This window comes from Calidris pugnax, unplaced genomic scaffold, assembly GCF_001431845.1.
Source record: "Calidris pugnax isolate Ruff unplaced genomic scaffold, ASM143184v1 scaffold24, whole genome shotgun sequence".
NCBI classification, from domain to species: Eukaryota; Metazoa; Chordata; class Aves; order Charadriiformes; family Scolopacidae; genus Calidris; species Calidris pugnax.
In genome coordinates, this window is record NW_015090922.1 from 26,509,361 (window position 1) to 26,533,730 (window position 24,370).

Sequence of the window (24,370 nt, forward strand, 5' to 3'; positions counted from 1 at the left end):
TTGCCAGAAAGGTCACACCAGATGATGCTCAAGGTCCCTCCCAACCTGGTATTCTATAATATCCATCTGCACACACACACATATACATACAAACACACCCTCCCATCCTCTTGGGAGATATGTCTTCCTTGTCTTATACTGAAAACTGTTTATCTGACTTTTACTCCTCTTCCTTTTATGGACAGAGATGTTGAGACAAGAAGCAAGGTTAAAAATACAGAAAACCATTGGGCTTTGGTTATGGAACAACAAAGAGAGGAAAAAGAGTTAAAGCAATAGATTTTACTCTGAAATAACACTATTTGATGACTGTTTTGCTAGAATCTTAGTTAATCAGTGTTCAAATCGCAATTTAGACAGCAGTTGTTTCTAAGCAAGTTGTTCCTTAGTGATGGAAGATATGCAAATAACTTATGGTATTTACTAGAGGCTCCACATTTCAGCACATATCTTCTTCCCAACAATAAGCTCCTGTCAACTTAGTGTTCCATCAAATCTGTCAATTGCAACTCATTTGGTGCTGCACGACAAGCCGACACATTGCATAAAGGTCAAGTGGAAAAATGTCCCTTCCGCTACATCAATGTCATAAATCGGTAAAGGTCACTCCATCCAATAATTGCTACTAGAGGAAATAACTTTGTTGTAATATACATGATATACAAAAAAAGCAGTTCAAGTCCTTCATTTTCTTCCAAGACATGACAAACAGAGTACTGCACTTTCCTTGCAGCCTAAACAGTCTAATGAGAACAGCTTAACCTACAGATTCTACAGCTTCCATGAGTACATCAATTACAATACATGAAGTTATATGAGGACAACCTTTCTGTAAAAACATGAAAATTAAAATGTCAGCATTAATTGATAGTAACACCTTACAACTCTGAGGCTCCAATCATGATAGGAGATCAGGGGGCTTCCCAGTCTTTCATTAAAACTCCAAAGACTGTAGTATAGCAATTGATGATATACTCATTTTATGGACAGCTCATCTGAAACAGACTGCAGTAGCCTACAGTTAAAATAGCAAGAAGCAAACACGATCATGTAGTCTAAAACAAAAAAACAAACAAGCCCACCACCCAAAAAAAATTCAAAAAAACACAAAAGGAAACCTGTTGTGGTTTGGGTTTTTTTTCTTTTAGCTCCCTATTCCTATATAATAATTCGTTCTCTCTCATCAAAATGTATTTCTGCTTCTCAAAAAAAATATCGCTCTACCATCAGTGTATTGGAAAAATGTAAAATTCATGTATACAAATACAGAAGTTAACATTAGGTCACATAAGTGCTGGAGCTGAAATCCTAAGGCTAAGTGGGCAACAACCCGCCTTACACAGATGCATGGCCCTCATCACCCGAGGAAGCCTGGGTTGTGTAGTGCAATAATGGAAAAGAAGTGGAAGGAAGTTGTTCAGCTTCACCTTGTCTCGCTACATCAATCCAAAAACAATTCATATACAACTCAGTGTACTCTCAGTTTCCGTTATTAATAAAAGATTAAGAAACAACACTAGCACATAAAATTCAGAACCTGTATCATCAAGTCAAGTTTAGAAGAAATTTCACAGTTACTGGGAAAACAAGCAGAAATATTTACACACAAGACTCTAAAAGGAAAAAAAACCAAGGACTTTTCTCACTATAGTATGCAATCAGTGCTCTGATCGCAAGCATCTGGATTTGCTGCAAAGTTGCTTAGGTCCTCCTAGATTTCCCAGATGCCAGCTGAATATAACCAAAAATTCTGTGCATCCTAAGTATGCTGGAGGTTAAAACAAGGAGAAGTAACTTTTTGTTAAAGTTAACCACAGATGGATACAACTCTGTCCCTGAGATACAGAATAAAAATTAACTACCTGATCGTCTCCAGAATGAGGCTGATGGAAATGATAACATCATCAATATTCATAATAGAGTCAGACCATCCTGTCAATAAATACTGTAAGAGATAAGGTACAGGTATCCGAAGCCACACACCTCTCTTTCAAAGCATTATTGTTCCATTAAAAAAAAAAAAAAAAAAAAAAAAAGGCAAACCACACAATCTGGCACAGCATAGTAACATATAACTCCTTTCATAGATTTTTCCCTTCCACAGGGAAGGGGAAACTGGAAGCTGGCCAAGGGATGAGGTGGCATTCTTCACAGACCTCTTCACTGCCACTTCAGCTGCCACATGCAAGAATGGGAGTGATGTTTGTTTTACCCTCTGGCACATTTCCTAAGTGTGTTAAATTCAACTAGTTATTCAAAGATACTCAATAACAACACTATTGAGACCTTAGAAAGCCATAATGGTTTCTTCAAGTGACAAGCACTATGAACAATGTCAGCATCGCAATGTTAGGTTGCAAGCAACTGCAGTAAAGCACATCCAGGAAAGAAAAAAAAAAAAAGAATTGGTCTCAAAGATCCTTGTTTTCTTGCTGCTCAGTAAGAGACAGGAAATACCATTTTAAAGTCTTTTACTTTTAGGTTAACAAAGCACTGTATTTGACAAATGCCCCTTGAAAGGTGGATGCTTTAACTGCAACTGCATTGACACAATACAATATATCCCCCCCATTCTGGAGAACATTATTTATGTTTACTTGGAAACTTCATCAAATAGATGCATTACTGTGTAAATCAAATTTGCCCTTGCCCTTGGTATCCTACTTGAAGAGGCAAAAGCTCAAAAATCCATACTCTAAATATAAAGAATCTCATATCCACTGTCATTGTGACTCTTGGGTGTGCAGCCTATTTGCAGGCTGGAGCGTGGTATAAAAATGTCTGATTTTATTTTTTTTTTCTTTTATAGAGGCCTAGAAAGAAAAGTATACAGACAATACCTTATACCTTTCCAGCACAATCCAGCAGCACAGAAGTACATACAACAAAACACGAGCACATGACACCAGCAGAAGAAACAAAAACAGTCTTGAAGCACCAAGGATTGCCAGGCTAGATCACACTGGGGTCCATCCATCACTGCCTGCAGCAATGACAAGCTGATTTTTCAACATTTCAAAGGATGGAGAGAAAGGCCTACAGGGGCAGTCTGCCAGCCTCTGGAATGCTGAACGTGGTTCTGGTGCCAGGAAATGCTACGGATCGCCAGGAAATCCTACGGATCTCTTCAGCAGGCTCCAGGAATTACTTTATACTTAATGCAATTATGCTATGATGAACGGTGGCAAGAGATAAAGCCTCAAACAAAATCCCATTGCGCTATATTTCCAAAACCGTTTCCAGAAATACTTTTTAAACAGATTTAAGCAGAAGGTGCAATCAGGTACAATAGGCAATGTGTCAAATACATGAAAGAGTATAATAAAAATGCATCAAAGTATTTGCATAAAGTTTCAAATAAAGTAAAAGTCTGAATGTTATTCTTTCAGAAAACTCCTATAGAATATTTCCCTCTGTACAACTGCCTTGTCTCCTACTTTATATCCCTGTTACTGAGCTTCACTGACAATCAAAAGCCTTTTTTATTTTTTCAAATAAATTCTACAGAAGTTCTCCCTGATGCTGCATAATTTGCAGTGTCATCATTCTAATTTATATTCACCTTCTTCCTCCACTGGTATTGTACAAGAGAAGTAACATAAAACTCCCAAAAAGCTAGAAATAAAATCTTTTATAAGTAACAAAATTATCTCTTGTCCAATTCAGATATTCCTGGTCACTCCATTCTACAAATCTTCCTTTGGGAACCAAACAAACCACCATTTGTCCTTACGCTTAACCTGACTCTTTAAATTACTTGTTTTCTAAGGAAAGGGTTAAGATATCTAAATATTAAGATATGCTCTATCACTATGGCTTCTTCTCCTTTCCCAGCTCACATATAAACACCACATTGGCTTATTTACCTAAATCCATTAACAATGAGCCCTGGCTGTGAAACAAGTACAGATATTTCCTCAAATTCTGGGGGAAAAAAAAGAAAAAGGATTGAAACAGGATTAAAATCTTGTTGGTGGCTACTCATGAGGGTCTCTTCAGGGTACAGTGTGAAGCTCGCCCAGTGTGGTTAGAGCAAGGGGCAATTCCAGCTGAACCCTAGAGCTGCAGGCTGCCAGCACACCTGCAGTCACATCAGGCCTATGGATGCAGTCAGATCACCAGTAGCTTTAGCTCCACGCAGCTACTTGGAAAGGAAAAAACAAAGATGTGTGAGCTTCAGGAGCAAGGTTGAGGGAGATGTCCCACAATAGCTCAATACAGGTGTTCCACTCCCAGTACTAAAGGTAGCCTGGGAATTTCCTGGAGATACTTGGGGCAGGAAGAGTGACTGCATGGGATTAAGAAAAACAGAGAAGGAAAGAAAGGAACGGTGAGACAAATGACTAAGAAGGTGCAAATGGTGTCAGCTGCAGTAGGAAGTATGGCATAATGCAGAAAAGACGACTGCAGGCAGCGAGCAGAGAGATTTCAAGGAATGCACTCTGGGGTAAGAGGTTAGGCTGGGAAATAACAGAAAGAAGCAAGAAAACTAGAAGAAAAGTAGACTATTTGAGGCCAGACATTTAATCTCTTGGAAAAAGAGAAAGCAAGAAGTATATGATTCAATGTGAATATTTGCTTTTAAAACAAACAAACAATCCCACTACTCTTCCAAAGTAGGAAGCTTTGACAAGACCAAAACCAAAAGGTATAGGCAAAGAGAAAGCCAGAAGTACCACCCTGTTCTCTCACTCCCAACAGAGCAGGACAGCAAAGGCTAAATTCTTCTTCTGTGATCACACATAGAAGCCTGAAGCCTCAGGAAGGGACAGGAAATTTCATTAGGAGTCAAGCATGGCCTTGCAGAATGACCCAAACCATTCACAGCCAGCAGAAAAACACCACACACACACCACCACCCAGTCTTACTAGTTTCCAGAGGGCACAGATTCAAGCCACCAGCATCTAATTTTGATGCAAGTAGATATACTGTGTGAGCCTCCCTCCCATACTAAAGGGCACAGTGGTTTGACCTCCAGCTCCTTTCATACATACACTGATGTTCCTCAGGCTCCTGGGGGGCTGCTGCAAATAAAGGAATGTAGGGAAACACCATCTGCTAAGAAAAGGTCAATAGCTTTCCAGTCTGGTGAAAATTAACTCATTGAGGGAAAGGGACAAGCAAGATGCACCTTGTCATCATGGCCCTAATTTTTACTTCAGATTACAGGGAATCAGCAGGCTGACTTGGAGTCTGGATCCCAGAGGACTGTTACAACCACAGAAATGAAGCACAGCAGCAGGCTGATATATCCACTACCACCCCCAGGGGACCACAATTAACAGGTGAGGGGCAAATTCAAGCCCTGCTCATCAGAGGACAAACAGAAACAACAGTAGCACAGGCTAACAAAGTCTGCTGGCCAAATAAATACATAAGAAGGGCACAGGAGAGGAAGAACCTGTAACTGAGGGGAGGAGACAAGAAACACCAAGCACCTTCCTAAAACACAAAGTGGAAGGAAGAAAAATTACTTCTAGAAGATATCCTAATGTTGTAAAATGAGGGCATGGGAACAGAGGACATCAGAGTGGAAGATATGGGAAAGTAAGCTTCTTGCCTCACAATCACTGAAGTTCCTCATATCATCCTGTGCATGCAGGATGTGCTCTTTATGTGCAATTCCCATGTCTCAAAGACTGGAAATCTTTATTTTTAAAACGTCACCTGCTGGAGCTGAATTTGCACAGTAGGAACCCTGGAAATTCCTCATGGCCAAAGTACTAGCCATTTGTTAGCCCTTTCACCAGAAAGGAACCCCAAGCAGCATATTTCTCAATGAAAAAGTGCAAAACCTCAGAGTAACAGAATCCACCTGGGAACAGAGTTCTGACAGATCCTTATTTCCCACTGGGGTTACCCTGGTAATTAACACTCCTTTTTTCATTATGGTTATTCCCACAGACTTCAGTAGCAGGCAGCCACCTATGCTTGGAAGCAGCCAAGCAATAAGGAAGGAAGAAGCAGTTTAAATATCTATTAAAAAAAAAAACCATGGCAAGAGCATCACCTGCAGTGATGCATGGCATAGGAAGCACAGCACTGAATACATCATAGTACTGCTAAACATATCCCGAATCAACAGGTTGTTTCTCAAACAGGTATTCAAGGCCAAATTGGCCTCCTCACTAACAGGAGGAAGCAGGACACTCATGAATTTCCTGAGAGTTGGCAGCGATAAAATGCTCATACCACTTTTTGAACCTTACCCTGAGCTCCCGAGAACATTCTCTGACTAGAAATAAGCATTGCCAGCCACAGCTTCATCTTAACCTTCAAAAGAAATCTGCGGCAGTTAGTTAATCTCAGCCAAGCAGAATATTAACATCAAGGAAGATCCAGCCTCTCTGTATCTGTCTTCTGCAAGTTGATTTGGGCTGTTTCTTTAAACCCTTTTGCATAGAAGGGACAATTGGTATTTTTTGTGACCTTTAGCTGGCCTCAGTGTCTTCTGGCTACTCGCTTGGAAGCCGAGATGATAGGTTTGTGCGCTATACATCACTTCAAAAAAAAAAAGCCTCCAACTGTCAAGAGCCAATTGGCCTGCAGATGAGAATTGAAAAAAAATCCAGTATTTCACATTGCATTCTTGATTTTTCCAAAGGTTATCCAATGTACTTTGGTTTAGGTAGCCTTTCTGGTTCCTTACCAAGGCTGTATAAATGCTTTCTTTGCTTTCCCAATGGTACTTCAAGAAATTCTACATCACAGGTAATATTTAGCAATTCTTCATTTAAGGAGGCATTGGAGATATTATGAACAATGTGTACTGCTGCATTACATGACAGATTAATCTTGAATATTAAAAATGGACTTTAATAATTTTAGTCAGACATAAACATATCTTCGTAATGGATGGGGAAAAAGAAACTGAGATCATATAAAACAAAAATGAGGAAGAAGATGTTACTTAGAACAAATAGGCATCAACTATGCATTCCTGAACAACCGACCATCCAAACAACAACCCATTAGATCTTCCTACAGACAAAAGAAAAATAAACTGAACCCCACAGGCATCTGTCTTACATGAAAGAAATGGAAAAAATCCCACATCTATCCTGGCTAAATAGACCCCAGCTTCTAGGATCCTTTCTTCAGCAATGGGGAAGGCACTAAAGCCACTGACCTGCCCACATCTCTTATAGAAAGAAATAACTTGGATAAGAGCAGAGAAGGCCAGGCAGCACACTGAACCCTGGAGCGGGGAACTGGGAGCACAGAAGTTGACTATTCTTGTTGCCTCTTAGGAAAGGGAGAGCTGGGAAAGCTTTTAGAAGCAATGAGGGTTAGCTTCTCTGAAGAACTAATTTTCCATCCCTCCTAACTTCTGAAATAAAAATTGATCTTGTAGGCAACCATTCAATTCATTATTAGTTGCTCTTAACAGCATTCACTCTGAACAACAATTAGAGGCACTTTGCAAGGAAGTTTCTGTTAAGCAATTATACCCTATAAAATTGAAACAGTGAAAAAGGGGCTTCTAGACAAATTAAAGCAGACATGGCATGCGAGGCACACTTGGCCTCTAAGTCCAGAGAGACAGGAGACATGGTGCTGTTGGTGGCACACAAGGGAGGCCAGGAAACGTAGCTGACACTGCTAACAGCACAGTCTCTGTAGGAGCACACACAGAGGTACAAGAAAATCTCTCACCACAGTCTTGTTGAAGTCAAAGTCCAAGTTTGCTTCCTGAAAGTTACAACCCAGGAGATGCTTGTCCAGCAGAACCAGACCTGCTGCATTATTCCCCCATATGACTCCAGCCTTTACACAACATAAACCTCCTGTAACCATCACATAACTGAGCTCTGGCTTGGATAGGAACTGAATTCATCTTTTTTCCCCTCATATGAGCAGAAGCAGCATTTTTCAGGACACTTCAACAGCCAAAAAAGCTTTGCTTCACATTTTTGACATAACGAAGAATTTTTTTCCTGCATTCAACAAATAAGTGTGCCACAAGATAAGCAAGTAAATCAAATACAGCTCAGCTGCTTTGCTGCCCACACTGTTTGTGAGTAACTCCCATCTGTTTGCACTGAGCAGGCATTAGCCATCCACACAGAGACATGCATCCTTGCCTTATCCTTGCCTGATTTAAAAGGAAATAGCTTTTTTTCCTTTTTCTTTCCACCTCCCGGCCCCAAGCCCGAGACAAGTAGTTTTGCTGAGCATGTAAGGCTGCCCCTAAATATTCAGACTGAATGGGTCAGTCAATGCAACACCTGTAGGTAATCAGAGCCTAAGTACTTTGAAAGCAGGAGGAGGGACAAGAGCAAAACCTCCTGTATAAAAGTAACAGGCAGGTTCAACCAACAAGTAAAGTGGCACATAAATGGCAAAAACTAAGACATTTGATAATAGCACAAATACAGTACATGGCACTGGGAATGAAGATTATTTGTTCCTCTTCCAGATTTATCTCCTCCTCCTTATTTGGAATTGTGTGATTGTCTTTGAAAATGTGCAAAAGAAGAAACATACGAGTCATTTAAAGGAAAAAAAAAAATCCTAGTGGATCCTGTGTATTCCTCGCTACAAGTCCTGGGAGTTACAGGTGGAAAAAAAAAGCACCTGAGACAGGAAATATAAAACTGTACAAAACTCAGGAGACTTATCTACAGCCAGACATGAACAGACTTGTGAAGACAGAATAATTAATATCAGAAACCTATTCCAGTAGCAGCACTTCTGCAGGCACAGTGCTCTAAAACAGAATTAAATTTTAATTCTAGAATAGCTCTACTTCTTTTTTGGGTATTTTTTTTCCATTCCAGTATTTCTCATTCTTTCTGCTCCTCAACAACTTCAGCGTTCCTTTCCCTGGAGTATCTTGCTGTTCTATACAACATTATGGAAAATTTTACGTTTTTTTAAAAAACACACATCTTGACTCTTCTTGCCCTAGGTCCTGTAAGGCGAGGCAGGTGACACAGCATGATTGGAACCTCTTTGTTCAGAACTCCTCACTATTTTCATTCTTGTTATTAGTTAGATAGCACCAAAATAAGCAGCTGTTGAAGCCTGCATGTGACTGGGGCAATTTCAGCTCTTGCTCACAAGCGTTTTCTCCAGCAAGGAAAGGTCATAATTAAAATATTTCAAACCAACACCCCCTGCACTTCAATATGAATTTGGGTTTGATTTTAATTACTGCTCAGCAATTTCAAGCGCACAGCTTTTTTTGTTCTTTTTGTTTATTCTTTCAAAGGACAGGACAGCAGATTCTCTATGAACTTGGGTAACAAAGCATGACATTTGGTCTATGAATACAGGGAAGCAGATGCTGCTTGTACACATTTAGAGAAGGTCAGGATCAGCGTAGCACCCTTAAGTCACCAGAGTGACTTTTTTAAACCTGTAAACACAAGACTTCAGTAGAATTACTGATGTGCTACTGAGCTTTCTGCTTCCAGTTCAGCAGTTTGACTCTTGCTCAGATTAAGGGTTGAGCGAGCAGTTGTTGCCCTTGAATGGTATTTGATAGATGAGGATTTTTTCAGCAATAAACCCCACTAACAGGTTTTGCACTACATTATGACATACAGCAGGAACCTTTTCTTTCGATATTCCTATATGGTCATCATTTAATTTCAGATGACACCCACTGGGAAAGTTCTTGCTGTCGCTCAGGATTCTTACTGAAAAGAACACAGCTTCGGCCTAGCACAGAGCAGCAGCAGAAAGTCATTCCACTACAACACCAGAGTATTTGCCAGTACTAGGAGTCACCCATACCCTTGAGACTGAGCAGGCAAAGGTCAAACCATGAAAAATAAAAGAGAAAAAAAAAACAACTTCCTTTGGTAAAAAATTTTAATGTCCTTTTGGGTGCAGAACCACACCTTCAGCTATTTGAGCTCCAACAAATAGGAAGCCACATATGTTGTATTTATGCAGGCCTTATTCATTGCAGTCTTAAACTCTTTGCCTCCACAAAATCCAACTGTACTGATGATTTCCCACAACTCAACTTCATCCCTTTCCTTTCTGAAGCCTAGCTGTGACATCTCTTCATAATTTAGACCTCATTTAGAGACGGAAATAAGTTGCCACATCCATCCAGTGCTAAGTCATATACAAGACTTCACTCAACCCATGGATTTAAACTGAATGTTAAACCATGCTTCCTGGTTAAAGAATTTTCTCTCCTCCCACAATCCTAAGAGATGTTCAGATCCTGCCATCTCCTCCAGTGCACACATGCCCAGTCACCTATAGCTCTCTCCTAGACTCCGTCTCCTCTCTTTTCTAACAAGGGCCTTGATGCTCAAATCTACACCAAGTTTCCTCAATGCCAAGCCCAACCACAGCATGATCAAACCACTCAATGCAGTACCACAGCCAACAAATATAGACTGGTTTTGATGGTTATTCAGAAGGAACTAAACATAGTTTCTGTTGTACCACAAGGCGTACTGCCTCTGCCATTTCTCTCCATTATTTTAAAGCATTCCTTCAGCAATCATTTCATATCCTGCTCCAGAAGCTGCCATCAGTCTCACTAATGAGGTGGTTGTGGAGAGCAAAAAAAGCATTCTTTTTCCCCCAAGAACTGATGTAATGGACAGGATGATGCATGCAGGGACTTAAACACACACAGTTCAAGTTCACAGGGACTGTATACATTATGTGGAAGATAAAGACACACAGTGGGAACATCAGTACGGTCAGCTTAAAGAAACACTGGCCTTTTGGAGAAGATCACTATTCTAAAGCTCTTGTTTGTTCCACCTGAGACTGAAGGCTTATGCAGGTCTTCTATTCAAAGTGGTGTTGTTGCCTCCTCCTGAACTGTTACATTTTCATGACCTTTCTGAAATGATTCCGAATAAAGCCAATTAAGGGTGAAGGACAGAAAAGGGCAATAGCTGGGCAGGCACAGAGTCCCACAGCCGAAGCAGGAGAGAACTCTCAGAATGACAATTCGTTCCAGAAGGCAAGCATCTCCTCCACGTGATGAGACTGATGGTCCTCTTTTTGCATCTCTATCTGCTATATCACCTACACTGTCCCTGTGAATTTATACTGTATTTCACAAGCCCCCATTATATTAATTGTTATGGGGGTTAAAAAAAAAAAAGAAAAAATGTTCTGCTATCCATCACATTACTAAATGACATACTGTTTGGGTATACATACTCAGTGGACAGTATGTGTACATATTTAGAGGGTTGCTTTGCATTTTTCTTGAAAAAAATGGTGAAATTATCTCAAAACATCAATACAAATCAAAAAAATAAAAAAAAAATACAGGAGAACCAGAGGAAGAGAGGAAAGTTTCATTGGTGAAATATGAAAATAGTGAAGAACCTGTAATGTTTCCATTGTAAAAATTATGAGAGCATTTCATACACATTTGATGAGAAAAATTCACTTACAGTTTGTATTGTTTGGGGGGGTTGAACTACATGCTTTCCTTTAAAGCTATAAAATCTCTTGGAACTAAAAAGAATTACTCCAAAAACAGATAAGGAATTAAATTCAAGAATTAGACTGATATTCACACACCTACTCATATGCCTTTTTCTGATGCCACGACTCATTTCAAAATTGGTACAATTCTAAAATTGACAGATCGTTGGTGTGACTGCATGTCTGATCTTCACCCCTGTAAAGAAAACTAAACGTGAAACAGTTACACACTGAGTGCTACCACCTCTTCCATCTGTGCCTTCAGAAGAAATACAGCAGCATAAATGACGTACCTCTCACCTACAGGTGTTTTTTAGTTTTTCAAAGTTAAATGGTCTTACTTCCACATAATTATTTTAGCTTAAACAAACATTTTCTAAGACATATGCTAGTTGAAAATAAAACTGAAATTGCTTCCCCAATATTTGATACATCCAAGAACTTTATGTATGATTTCAAATAAATAGTTTTCTAATAATAATAATTCATCCAGAAGTGTTTAAAGAAATCTTTTTAATTGCAACAGCATTTCTTTTACTGCTACTGGTATGCATAACAGGGAATTCCAAACTACTTGATTCTGAATTTCCAGTTTTCTAAAACATAATCAAAATTTCTTTTTCATAAAAATAAACCTTTTTTACTTGATGATTTTAGTTATCTACACATTGTCTTGGTTATGCAGATAAAATGAAGCAGGTAAAATTTGTAACTTGCATATTATCAACTGCTACTCCAAGCCAGCCAGAATTGTTTCCCCTTCTTAACTATCTACTCTTATACCTCTTATAAAAATATTTAATGATTTTTATTTTTTTTTAAGAATATATTGTATACACATATATTAATTATACCTCACTTTGCATACTGCATTTAAGTAGTAACATAAAAACAGCTGTGCTAGCTCATCTTTGCTGTCCTCTTTTGGACCTTTTACAGATGACTATATCGTTTTTGAGATGAAGTGACCAGAACTGTATGTACAAAGTACAACAGTGGCACATCAAGACTTCAGTTTTGTCCCTTGTTGCTCTCTTAACATGACTAGCTTTTATGACTACTGCCAAGTACCAAGCTGACATTTTTAGAGAAACAACTGTCATGTTTTCACTGTGAAGTCTCAGTGGTAAGCACTGAGCCTACCACTTTGCAAAGCAAAGCTGGAACTGTTGTTCCCCACTCCCATCGCAATACCACACCATACACAACATTGCTTATACACCATGAAATAAGTAGCACAAGGCTTGACCTGCTAATTGGTCAGCTAGGGCAACCAGTTAAGTTGGAACAAGACAACAAAATTCCAGGCACACAAGCCCTTCCTCAAGCTGGCACGTCCAAAAGCTTGTCTGATTATGGTCAAACTCCTAAAGATATTTCCCCTAGTGACAAACCTTTACTGGAAATCGTAATGGCCCTGCAAAATACAGCCCTGAGTACTTAAATCCAGAAAGTCAACACCTGTGTCTACAATGCTAGACTAATTTTATCCGATTACTTCACAACAGAACAGGAAGAGAACGATGAAAAAGTTTCCAGCATCATCTTTTGCACTATTGAAATCTTACATCTAGGGAAAAAAATAAGGTTACAAAAAAATATTTACTCAAGAGTGCTTATTAAGTACTGAAGTTATATTGTTATGCATATCAAATTCAAGCTTTTGTCTCCTGTGTTATTTCACTTAGCATGCCTCACATACACTGGCTTTTCTGGATGCATCAGTTGGTACCTCCTTGCAAGATATCTTTTGGAAGTTTGTTCAAGTAGAGGCAGAAACTGGAAACAAGATTGTCTGAAATTTATATATTGTAATTCTAGGTCTTAGGTTAGCTACTCCTGTTCCAAGTTTAGGGTTGGACACTACAACAGCATAGAAGTATTTCAGGTACAGCACATAATGAAAAGATAATAAATCCAATAGAGACCCACCAATAAGCAGGTCTTCCTGTTGAGACCATTATCCTAGGTGCTCTACCGTACAACACTAATCCTGACACTTTGGTGCAACGCAACAGATGCTTTGTGTGGTGCCATAGCACATACAAACCCAGTCTAGTTTTCTCTTTACCCCCCACTGACACAGTTCCTTAAAAAGTTGAACAAATCCTGGACAGCTTCTAGCAACTCAAACATTGTGGTATTTTCTCCAAGATGCTAACTCTTCAGTGAAATATCGCTAGAAAGAGAGAAAAAGAGGCACTCTGGAATGCCAAAGGTGTGCATGAATTAACACCCACAGGTCAGTCAGATGAATAGTTACGTTCTACTATCGAAGAGGCTGTACAATTTTATTTGTATTTGGTCCCATTATCATGTCTGAATTATGCTTAAGATATACAGCACCATTTTACCTTTTTGTTCAACTTTGCTTTACATCAAACCAATCCAACTCATTAACTTCTTTTACTTTTCTGTGCTTTAAAAATCTCAGTGAGCATGAAGATGTCCCAATTGCTTCTCGCTCCTCAAATCAGCACCTACCAGGAATCCTGACTGGTATTAGACAGGTAGGATGGTATCAATAGTAGAAGTTTAAAACTCACATACCCTGCATCAGTTTGGATGCTCCCACTGTCAGCATTTCCTTCAGATTCAGTAACGCTTTGCCCAAAGCACGTTAATGTGTAAGAGTACTAGGAATTTTAAATTTACCCTCTTCACCTTTTTGAGTAACACTTATTGCTATAACCCTGTCACTCTCTTAAGAGGTCTAAAGATCTCCATAAAACAGCACTTTTTACTACTTTCACCTTCCACATACCTTCCATAGGAAAGAAATGCACAAAAGCTTGCATATATTGAAGGCAGTACAGGGAAGCAGCAGAGAGGACACACATGCCTATGGTATTATGAACATACTCAAGCATGGGCAGTTGGGTCTGGGCATGTGGGCAGGGAGGACAGGAGGGAAGCCTTAGGAGAAAGGAGAAGTTAATTGACTAGTAGCAATCCCACTTTGCAGAGGAGTTTGACAAGTGATGGAAGGTCTGCAGAGGTCTCCAATAAAAGCATCCTATTAAGGAATTTGACCAGATACCACCCAGCAATCAGCAAGGAGCATTATCAGTTCCCCACAGAGGACTCGCACTGGAAGACTTTCATGTTTGCTTTCAAATAGTAGTCACAGTCACTCAGCATCTTTTAAATCCCCAATTACATAGAAGTCACATTACCATGCCACCTAGAAGTTTCTGTCCATGTCCACTCATTTTTTAAGCAGACAATAATTAAAAAGAGCAGGTGTCCCCCCACCCCCTTAAAACGTTTATATCCTAAGTGTGAGACAAGGGCAGCAAAATCAATTTCTACTTGTTGGTTGAATTAATAGTCTTACCGTCTCCAGTGGTCACATTGCAAATGAAAGACAATTTTCTTTTCTGGAGTTAATATTTCTAAAGTGCAAGGGAAAGATAAATCTGTCCTGAATATAAAATTGGGCTGCATGATTTTGCAAGTGCAAAGTAAGCAGATGGGCTGGGTATCAGGAGAGCCGTGTCACTCACTCAGTGGGTACTGTCCAGATAGCACATCAACACTTCTCCTGAGTTACACCCATCAGAGCTCTGTGCTTCAAACTGCAATTCAGCAAGTAGGCTCTTAAATTATCTATAATTGCTTATTTTGTTCAGATTTTTTCATTGCTTGTTTGTTTGTAAAAGACTAGCCAGGCTGTCTGGGAACAGCTTGGCTGCATCATGGACTGAGAAATAGAGCCCAACTATCATAGGAGGGGTAGCCCACGGTGTCAGTTTTAGACAGCAGATGGCTGGGAGTATAGAAAGCTTCCAAGCACATGGTATGCCAAAACTTCAGCAATTTTCTTTTTGTCAAGCAGCTTCCAGAAACACAAGATGTAGCTGAACTTCTACACGCTGGCCAAGATTAAAATAAGAGAGCATAGTAGAATCCCACAAAATACTACCGCTTCCTAAAAATATTTAGGCTGCACAGTCTAAGTGAGATACTGCATGACTACAGCAGCTTCCTCTCCAATATTGGCTAAGGAATTAAAGATGCAGAAGACATGACTTCATTTTCAATGTGTAGGCATAAGCAGACCAACAGCAAGATCCTGGTGGACCTCAAAGGTGCACTCTGGTGATGGAAACTGAACAACTGGACTAAAATGAAGGTTCACATCAAAAATGTTTCAACAAGTTGCTGAAGATGCACGTGCTACACACCTAATAAGCAAACACAAGAAGTTGAAAGTACCCAGAGATGTATAGCAGACCTCCCTCTGGTAAATATAATCCATGACTCTATTGTTTCAGTATTAAAAAAAAAAAGTCTGACAGTTTTCCAGCTGTCTACCTGGCAGTAAGATAAGGAGTTTCAGACCTTTAAGCTGTGACTGGCTCAACTCCTGTCCCAATTATGTGATTTTTAAAAAAAATAAATAAAAAGATTAAAAAAAAAAATCAATAGCAACTAGATAAGCCTGACACAAACTGCATAAAAAGAAATGCTGATGTCGTTACTGCTGCTAGTAGATAGAAGCCAAGACCAAGTATCTGAATGACAGCATCTTGGTCCACAGTTTCAGCTAGCACCAAACAATAAATGGATACAGACAAAAAAAGTCTTATCTTTTCATTTCAGACTAGTGTCTGAAACAGCAAAACCCAGGCAAAGTGAAAGAGTTGCAAGGCTTGTACTGCTTCTGTTTTGTTGCAAGGAAAATTAACTCTAATTTATACTTCACGTAAGCATGTATTTTCCTTAACCACCCAAACCCTTTTGTGGAGGTTATTTGAGTTTGTCAGAGAAAGACAGGATAAACAAGATCCATGCAAAGAAGATTCAGTTTTGAGAATTTGCACAATCCCTTCCCCCCATTCTCTTAATAGCTTTACTGGAAAGTTATAAAAATGAAACCTGAAGAGACTTATCCATAGATTTCAGGAAGCTTCTACAAGCTTATGACTGAACAAGGCTCTGAATGTACAGCACAACAGAAAGCCCTATTTGTCCCATCCACCCCAAACCCATTTCCAACTAAATGGCCTGAAACTGCAAGTTACAAGCTCCCAGTAAGTCTCCTGTGTCAGAGCTCTGGCCCTCCAGCATCCACCAGCTTTTATTTAACCAGTAGCCTCAGATATAGACCTCATATAGAAACATAGAATCATCTAGTTTGGAAAAGACCCTTGGGATCATCGAATCCAACCATCTACTCTACTCTACAAAGTTCTTCCCTACACCATATCCCCCAATACCACATCTAAACGACCCTTAAATTCATCCAAAGATAGTGACTCAACCACCTCCCTGGGCAGCCTATTCCAGTGTCTGACCACTTTTCCTGTGAAGAATTTCTTCCTAATGTCCAGTCTAAACCTACCCTGTTGCAGCTCGAATCCATTCCCTCTTGTTCTATTGCTAATTCCTTGTGAGAAGAGACCCTAGCACCAACCTCTCTACAACATCCTTTCAAGTAGTTGTAGAGTGACGAGGTCACCCCTCAGTCTCCTCTTAAACTAAACAGTCCCAGCTCCCTCAATCGTTCTTCATACAATTTATTCTCCAGCCCCCTCACCAGCTTCGTTGCCCTCCTGTGCACCCACTCCAGCACCTTGATATCTCTCTTGTATTGAGGTGCCCAAAACTGGACACAATACTCAAGGTGTGGCCTCACCAGTGCTGAGTACAGGGGGACGATCACCTCCCTACTTCTGCTGGTCATACAAGCCAGGATGCCATTGGCTTTCTTGGCCACCTGGGCACACTGCTGGCTCATATTCAGCCGCTTGTCAATTAGAACCTCCAAGTCCTTTCCCACCAGGCACCTTTCCCCAAGCCTGTACCAATGCATGGGGTTGTTGTGACCCAAGTGCAGGACCTGGCACTTGGTCTTGTTCTGCAGGTACACATCATCCTGAAAAAAGTGCAATCCAAAGTAACAGATTCTTTGAGAATAACTTCCAGACACAGCTTCTCTCAAATTCACTGTCCTTCCTCAGAAAGAAGCTAACTTGCCTTCATTTCTTGTCCTGTTATAACAGCCATCTGTCAAGCAAGCATTTTTGTTCAATATAATATAACTACAGTGAAACAGGGACTCTATCAAATCCTCATGCGCAAATAGCTCTTTCAGAAAAAAAAAAAAGAAAAATAACCAAAACACACCACCCACCTGCCTGAAGATCCAATTGGTTCAAATGCTTAAGAGCCATGACTAGAAATAGCATGGAAAAATATTCTCCCAGTTTAAACTGCAAATAGAAATTTGGAAAGACCAAACAACTATACATCTTGCCAGGAGTTTGGGGTTATTCCATAATTCAGCCTTTGCAAATACAGCCATAAGAAGTGGCCAAGATGTCCCTCTGAATACCATTTAACAAATGACATTGTCAAACCAGACATTACTTAACATTTTACTCTACTGTTTTCTCTCTTTGTAGTTGCCTTAAAACCAATAGCTGGTTCAAGTGAGCAACCACACATCTTCCAGTATAACTGTAAGGGAGGTAAACTGCTACAAAGTCTTTCGTTTCCCTTCCTACACTTGCAATCAATGGAAAATGTGTGAAATAAGATTCCTCGACTCCTACACAGCACAGGGCTTTGTCCTTGATGTCCTGCAGATTCTGAGACATGGAAAGGACAATTGGTATGAGGAGGCCTCAAAGCACATAAGCAAAGATAATAAAAAATAAAACAACATACAAACACTATTTTTCTGCGGAGCACACAGTGGCATCCCACCAGTTCGTATAGCTCAAGCTTTGAGACCTCAACTGAAATAACTGCAGGGTCATATGATGTTAAATGTATCTACAGCAAGAATTTTCATTGCCAAAATAGGATAGGTTTTTGCCATGACAAGTGTAAATGTTTCTATATTCTGGCTGCCACGTTGGACTGATGAGGAGTTGCTATGATCAAATCAATGAACTTATGAACTTCACTGAAAAAGCCTAACTCTGAATATAACCTTATTGCATAGGGAAGCTGCCCTTCCCTACCAGTTGCAAGCAGTGAATCTGTAGACTCACGTTCCTGCACATAACAATTTAAATAAAAAAAAATTGAATAAGACTGTAGTCCTGCAGAAACTGTTTCTGAATAACAAGGGGCATATGAACCAGCAGTGGAGTTCAGCAGCAAGACTCAGTCCTGATACCTAGTCACCAACCTATTTGCCCCTTGCACCAGGCAAGGGTGAGGACTTCAAGAAGTAAAGAACAGGAAAAGGGTTTTAAACATTTGAGCAATAGATTTGTACTGAGCAAAATACACTTGCTTCCACTGCAAGTACGACTCCCACAGACACAAAAATACACTGGGTTGTTGGGGTTTTTTTACCTCCTCTATTCAGCAGCGTGTTTAACCTTGGAGCTGTCAAGCTCCATCATGAATAATGAGCCATGACAACACTCCAAGTGATCCTTGGAGAACAGGCCAATTTTTACTATATGCTACACAAGGCAAAACACTGTTATTGTATTCCCATGGTACTGTACCTGCTTTGAAAATATACAGTAATGTGGCCATCAAGAGGAGACTACAAGTAAATACAGAAAAAAATAAGCTACTTTCTGATATTTCATCACCTACAAACACAGAACGAGCAATAAAACATGTAATATCCTATTTAAAATTAAACCAGGACTGAGCAAGAGATTTGTCTCACTGAATATGCATTTCATATAAACATTTCACAGCCCAGGAACACCTGCATTTGAAACAACCCGTGGTTGCTACAGTATGAAGAGAGAGTACCCTGCAGCTCCCGCAGCACCGCCTTTGGATGACCATCAACATGGGACAGGAGGGCGGCCCCTGCCCCAGCTGCCCCCTGACACTCTCAGAACAAATATACCCACCTGCCCATACACATGGCACTGCCAGGAAGTATAGGAAGAAATTGTAGTTGCTTGAATGACTGGTTGAAGCTCCTCTACATCAACACACTGACCATGCCAAGGCAGGTCTTTAAGAAGGCACAGCACAGGTAAACGAGTAACGGCAAAAGCCATTTCTGCTGTGCAGCTCCCAAGCTCAAGGGGAAGAGGAAGGCAGAGAAGTAGATTCATCTAAATAAAGGAAAACATTCACTTCTCTCCTAAACAACAATGGAGGGTTGTAGTTCCAAATATCCCTTAAAAATATAAATTACCTGTTCAGGAAATACAAGCTAATTCACTAACACACACCTGGAAAACACACAAGCAGCAAGCATCTGTTCTGTGTTTCTGTAAAGGGGAAAAACAAATATATCCTTACTCCTGACCTGTTCGCAACAAGGTATCTGTTCATGACTTTTAAGCGGGAAAAATGTGCCTTTATTTTTGCCTTTTCCTAGTCTCCTTGCCACAAGGGAAAACACAGTGCACCACTTTCCCCTTTCTGTAGGGGCACCACTTTACTTACACTTTGGCTTCAAAAGTTACTGTAAACTATGGGAGCTTTCAGAAAGCTCTGGAGAGCAGGAAAGCAGCAGACGGTAGATGCTTGCCTTTCCTTAAGTTGCTAAGTTTGCAGTATCAGAAAGCAGAAACCAGTGCTCAGCACCTTAAGGAGTTTCAAGTGCTAACACATCTCCCCCTCACTGAACTGCCATTTAAAATCCTCTCCTGCAAGACTGGGTGGCTCTTAGAGAGCCAAAGTCGGAAAATCTCTTGAATTCTTGTCTATGGTTGAAGCCGGAGAAGGGCCTTTATCACCGAACGGATAACATATTTATTGACAATTTAGTTTTCCATTCAGATGTATAGCCACCTACACCCCTCTTCCACCTGCTGTCTTTCCCCTCTACTCACCTCTTCCACATACAAGGTATTTTGCAGCTACTCGCATCATACTAGATTTCCCCTTCCCCTGCAGCCCTCCCAAATCAGCAAGACCCATTCTGCCACCACACACAGCACTGCCACAGTCTCCAGTTCAAAACAGTTCTGTTCTTAACAGACTCGTTCTATACTCAAAGAAGTCCCCCAAATTACAGGGACGGTAATTTTCTTTTTAGTATTATAGTTACAATGTCCTCAGCCCTCCTCATAAACCACGACGATTTCTCCCATTCCTTCATAATATATTTCCATTTATGCCCCACATCACAGCTCTGCACATTTAGCAATTCCATTCCCTGCTAGCAATATTTGGCAATAAGATCCCTTTAAAGAAGGCTAATTACAGATTTCACTTGAACAGAAATTGGTACTGGGCCAATTTGTAAGCTCTTTAATAAGCTTTCAAACTTTACTTCATGCCAGGCAAGACTTTGTTCTCCACCAGGAGCAGCGACATAGCTCTAAAAGCAGAGGTGGAAAGCTTGTCACTACAAGAGGAGGAGGGAAGGTCACAGCTCTAATTCTTCTTGCAGCGCTGCACCTTCTCCATGTGAGCCTTTCCAAAAAAACTAAGAAAGCCAGTTCAGAAATAACGAAAAGTAGTCACAAAAAAACCCCAGCTGACAGTTGTATTAGAAGAGGAACAAAGACCAGTATGACAGAAGGTGGGTCAAAGACTCAGAAATTAGGAATTGATAAAATTAAAGATGCATGGTCACGTGTATGCGCAGAATGTGGCATTTTCTGAGAGCACTTGTGTGAAGATGGAGTTCCAGTTTTCAAAGGGATGGAGGAATCCAAGGCAAAGGGTCTCAAGCACCCCAGTACCTAGTCCCATATCAGGACAAATTTTTTCTGCCTATATATGCCTATATGCCAGACCTAGCACAGAAAACAGCGATCTCACCTGTGGATGTACCTCTCCACCTTTGTCCTGCTGCCACTTTTGCTCTCTGCAATACCTCATATACTAAAATACTGCTGTCAGAGTGGCTGACTGCCCAGAGAATCCCAGCTGGAATCTGTGGGAACCACACGCACTGAGTACACAGCTGTTAGGAAGTCTCCAACTGAGAACTCAACCCACAGGCACTTGAAGAAGAGTTACGAGTGTTACACATGTAAAGCATACATATCAATAATGTCTGTTTGACAGAGATTAAACCCACAAATATATACAACATCCTCAGCTTTTAATGTACCTAAAGGTTTTCCCCACTGGGAGATGCAACATTAAGAGAATAACTCGTGATGGTAGCAGACTTTTCTCCTATACACAGGCAAGCCTTTAAGAGGCCAACAGAACCACTCTTGCAAAAGGGCTACACACCTAAACCCTAGACACTATTAAAACACATTTTAATTGATTTGAGGGACGCTTTTGCCAGCAGGGAAACAAAGCCATGGTACAGCTGTAAAGCTTCACATGTTAATTTTGAAAGGCAAACCACAAGTCTGACCATTCCCCAACCCCTAAAAGCTGAGAACAAAAGAGTGGCAGGACATGAACTATCTTTTTCCAGCCTTATTCTCTGAAGTACCCATGCAGATTTTACTGAAATGTTTGCAGGGTTTACCAACTGAAGAGAGATCTAGTGGGAAAAATTTAATCTAGAGCCTCAAGACTATCAAAATATGAATACTGAACACAGACTACCATAACAGGAAACAATAAGAAATCTGAGATGTGTGTTAATAGATGCTCCAATTACTAATGCATGCATACACAGAGCTTATCAGAAGCACCAAGGCATTTGAAAGGAAAAGCACTATTCAAATACAGACCTTTGTAGCAGCTGTAACACTATCACATTCTCTAGCTGGTTTTGATTCAACTCCACGGACATCAAGTTAATCCCACAGGACAGTATCATTCACTTTTATAATAGCTACTGACCTCATTTCTGTGTTTGAGCCCTGCTGTAGTGTCATGACTAAATGTGGCAAGCAACAAATCGCACTCCGTCAGCAGCCAGTGCCCGTCCTTTCTCCTTTCAAAGCTTTCATTCATTTCTGCATTTTTAAAGTCATGCTGCTTCAAAACAGCTGATCCAGATGGTGGATATTTGGATTTCAACCTTCCCACATGGTGATGTGGCTCAAGAAGACAAAAACTGTTGCTACCTGCTGCTGACCTACTTCTTTCTTTAATTTGTTTCCTGCCATACAACAGAATAAACGATACAGTTCATTGAACTAGTCTTCCACAGCTAGCCATTGCTATGCAGCAAATATAAAATAAAATTAATAGAGAAAGGATGGAGAAGGAGAAAAAAAAAAAAAAAGGCAGCATGATCCAGTGGGGGAAAAGGAGGGAGCAACTCTCACCTCTATCAAAGTCATCTTCCTCTATTGCTTTTTCCTGAAGCCTCTGAAGCCGTAAGATCAAGGATTTTATCTATGCAAAGAGAAAAAAAAGTTCATTATGAAGAAGTCAGCATTTAAAAACATTTAGACTACTAACCTCTACTTAATATAAATTTAATGAATTACTGCATAGGACCAATTTTGAGAATTAAGCCCATCATTTGTTAAGTGGACAGACCTATTAGGAAGTCAGCTGAACTGCAGCTACTTGAGCCAAACATGGCTTTAGTCCAAACACATACAGAGAATAACAAACAATATTTCTTGAAAAGCAAAAGAGGTCATGTGATTGTAGGATATTTTTCACCCTTTGAATAAATCAAAGTAATGACTATTAGAGAATTCTGCCAGCATGACACCTACTCTTGATCATACTGTACTCAACAGTGTGTTCTTGAGCCCATTCTAGCAATTTTTTGCCTATATGAGTTTTGCACAGAACAAATCCAGAATTTCCATATTCAAACCACATTTTCTTCTGTAAATAAAAAAAGAAATACAGTATGAATATTTTGGAACAAGTATACTCATGTTACGGCACAGAAAACTGTGTTCACATGCAGCCAATGAAGCTTCATTAAAATATAATTTAGCCTCATCTACATAACATTGGCATTTGCATTTTCAGAAATGTTCACACTGCAAATGTGCTAGATAGGAAAAAAAAGCAAAACACCAAAAACACCCATACCACAGAGAGAGTGCCTTTTCACACCCAAAAATCCCCTTACCATTAAGTTTTATTTCAAAAGTTACTGCTTCTCTTTGTTAACATGAAGGGTCTGGACCAAAGTTCTGAATTTACTAAAAATTCATTAAGGCCAGGTGTGCATTCAAAGGCCATTACAAGCTTTTATTGTTCAGAGAATTTGGTTAGAAGGTAGGCAATCCTCTCCTCATTGCTATGCCAGCCACTGCCTAACATGGCTACAGTTAAAAGATTGAAAAATGTTTTCTTCTTATTAAATTTATACATAACCTGTACCAAAAAAGCTACTACTGGCACTGCAAAAGGTAAGCTTGGAAAAAGCAGCAGCATAGATTCATTCTCATAGCCCAAAGCCCAAAAGTGCTTGGGAAAGCATTTTCCAACACAAGAAAATCCATACCTTAGACATTCTGCATTTATAAAAGATTTCACTCCTCCCTGAAACTCTTTCATATTTAAATCCCTGTATTAAGCTCTAAATTGCATAAAGAAAGATAGGTACAGCCAGTCAACTACTTAATAGGAACACTCAGTTATCATGACTACGCAATCAACACACAAATTAGGCAAGACATTTAAATTAATGGTATCCCTTCTAAACATGGTATGTGAAAGTGAACTAGTCAGAAATTAACTATAAAAGATAAAGACAGAAAAGAATAAAACATGCTTGAATAATAATAGTCTACAGGATGCCCTAGAGGAAAAACAAAAGCAAACAAAAAACAACATTGTATGTATTCCCTTTCTCTCAAGGCTTTATTTTATTTTGGGGTTTTTTGTCCAATCTTTTTCCTCTGAGGCTGGTGAGGGGCGCATAACATATTGGAGAAGCTGTATTTTACGCCATACTTTTGATAGAGTTTTAAAAAAGCCTGCAGTAGGAATGGTTCAAATGACACTTTTTTCATATACATGATGTATAACAACAATCTGTACCGAGAGTACGGCTTTGCCGCTGTGGCAGTGGCAGGTCATTTGAAGTCTGCTCGGGTACCACAGCCCAGGCGTGCCCACGGCAAACCGACTGATGCTCTCACAGTAAAGTGCTTTCTGTTTGCAGGCTGGGAAGAT

General features: G+C 39.9%; 1 protein-coding gene across 1 annotated transcript in view; it reads right to left on the minus strand.

Moving 5' to 3' along the window:
* Nucleotides 1-24,370, minus strand: part of LOC106893343 (disrupted in schizophrenia 1 protein-like) — a 102,201-nt gene that overhangs the window by 56,244 nt on the left and 21,587 nt on the right. The window contains exon 3 of the mRNA XM_014951247.1: nucleotides 22,549-22,618. Within this exon, the coding sequence (XP_014806733.1) occupies nucleotides 22,549-22,618 (70 nt within the window). The remainder of the gene's footprint in view (nucleotides 1-22,548; nucleotides 22,619-24,370) is intronic.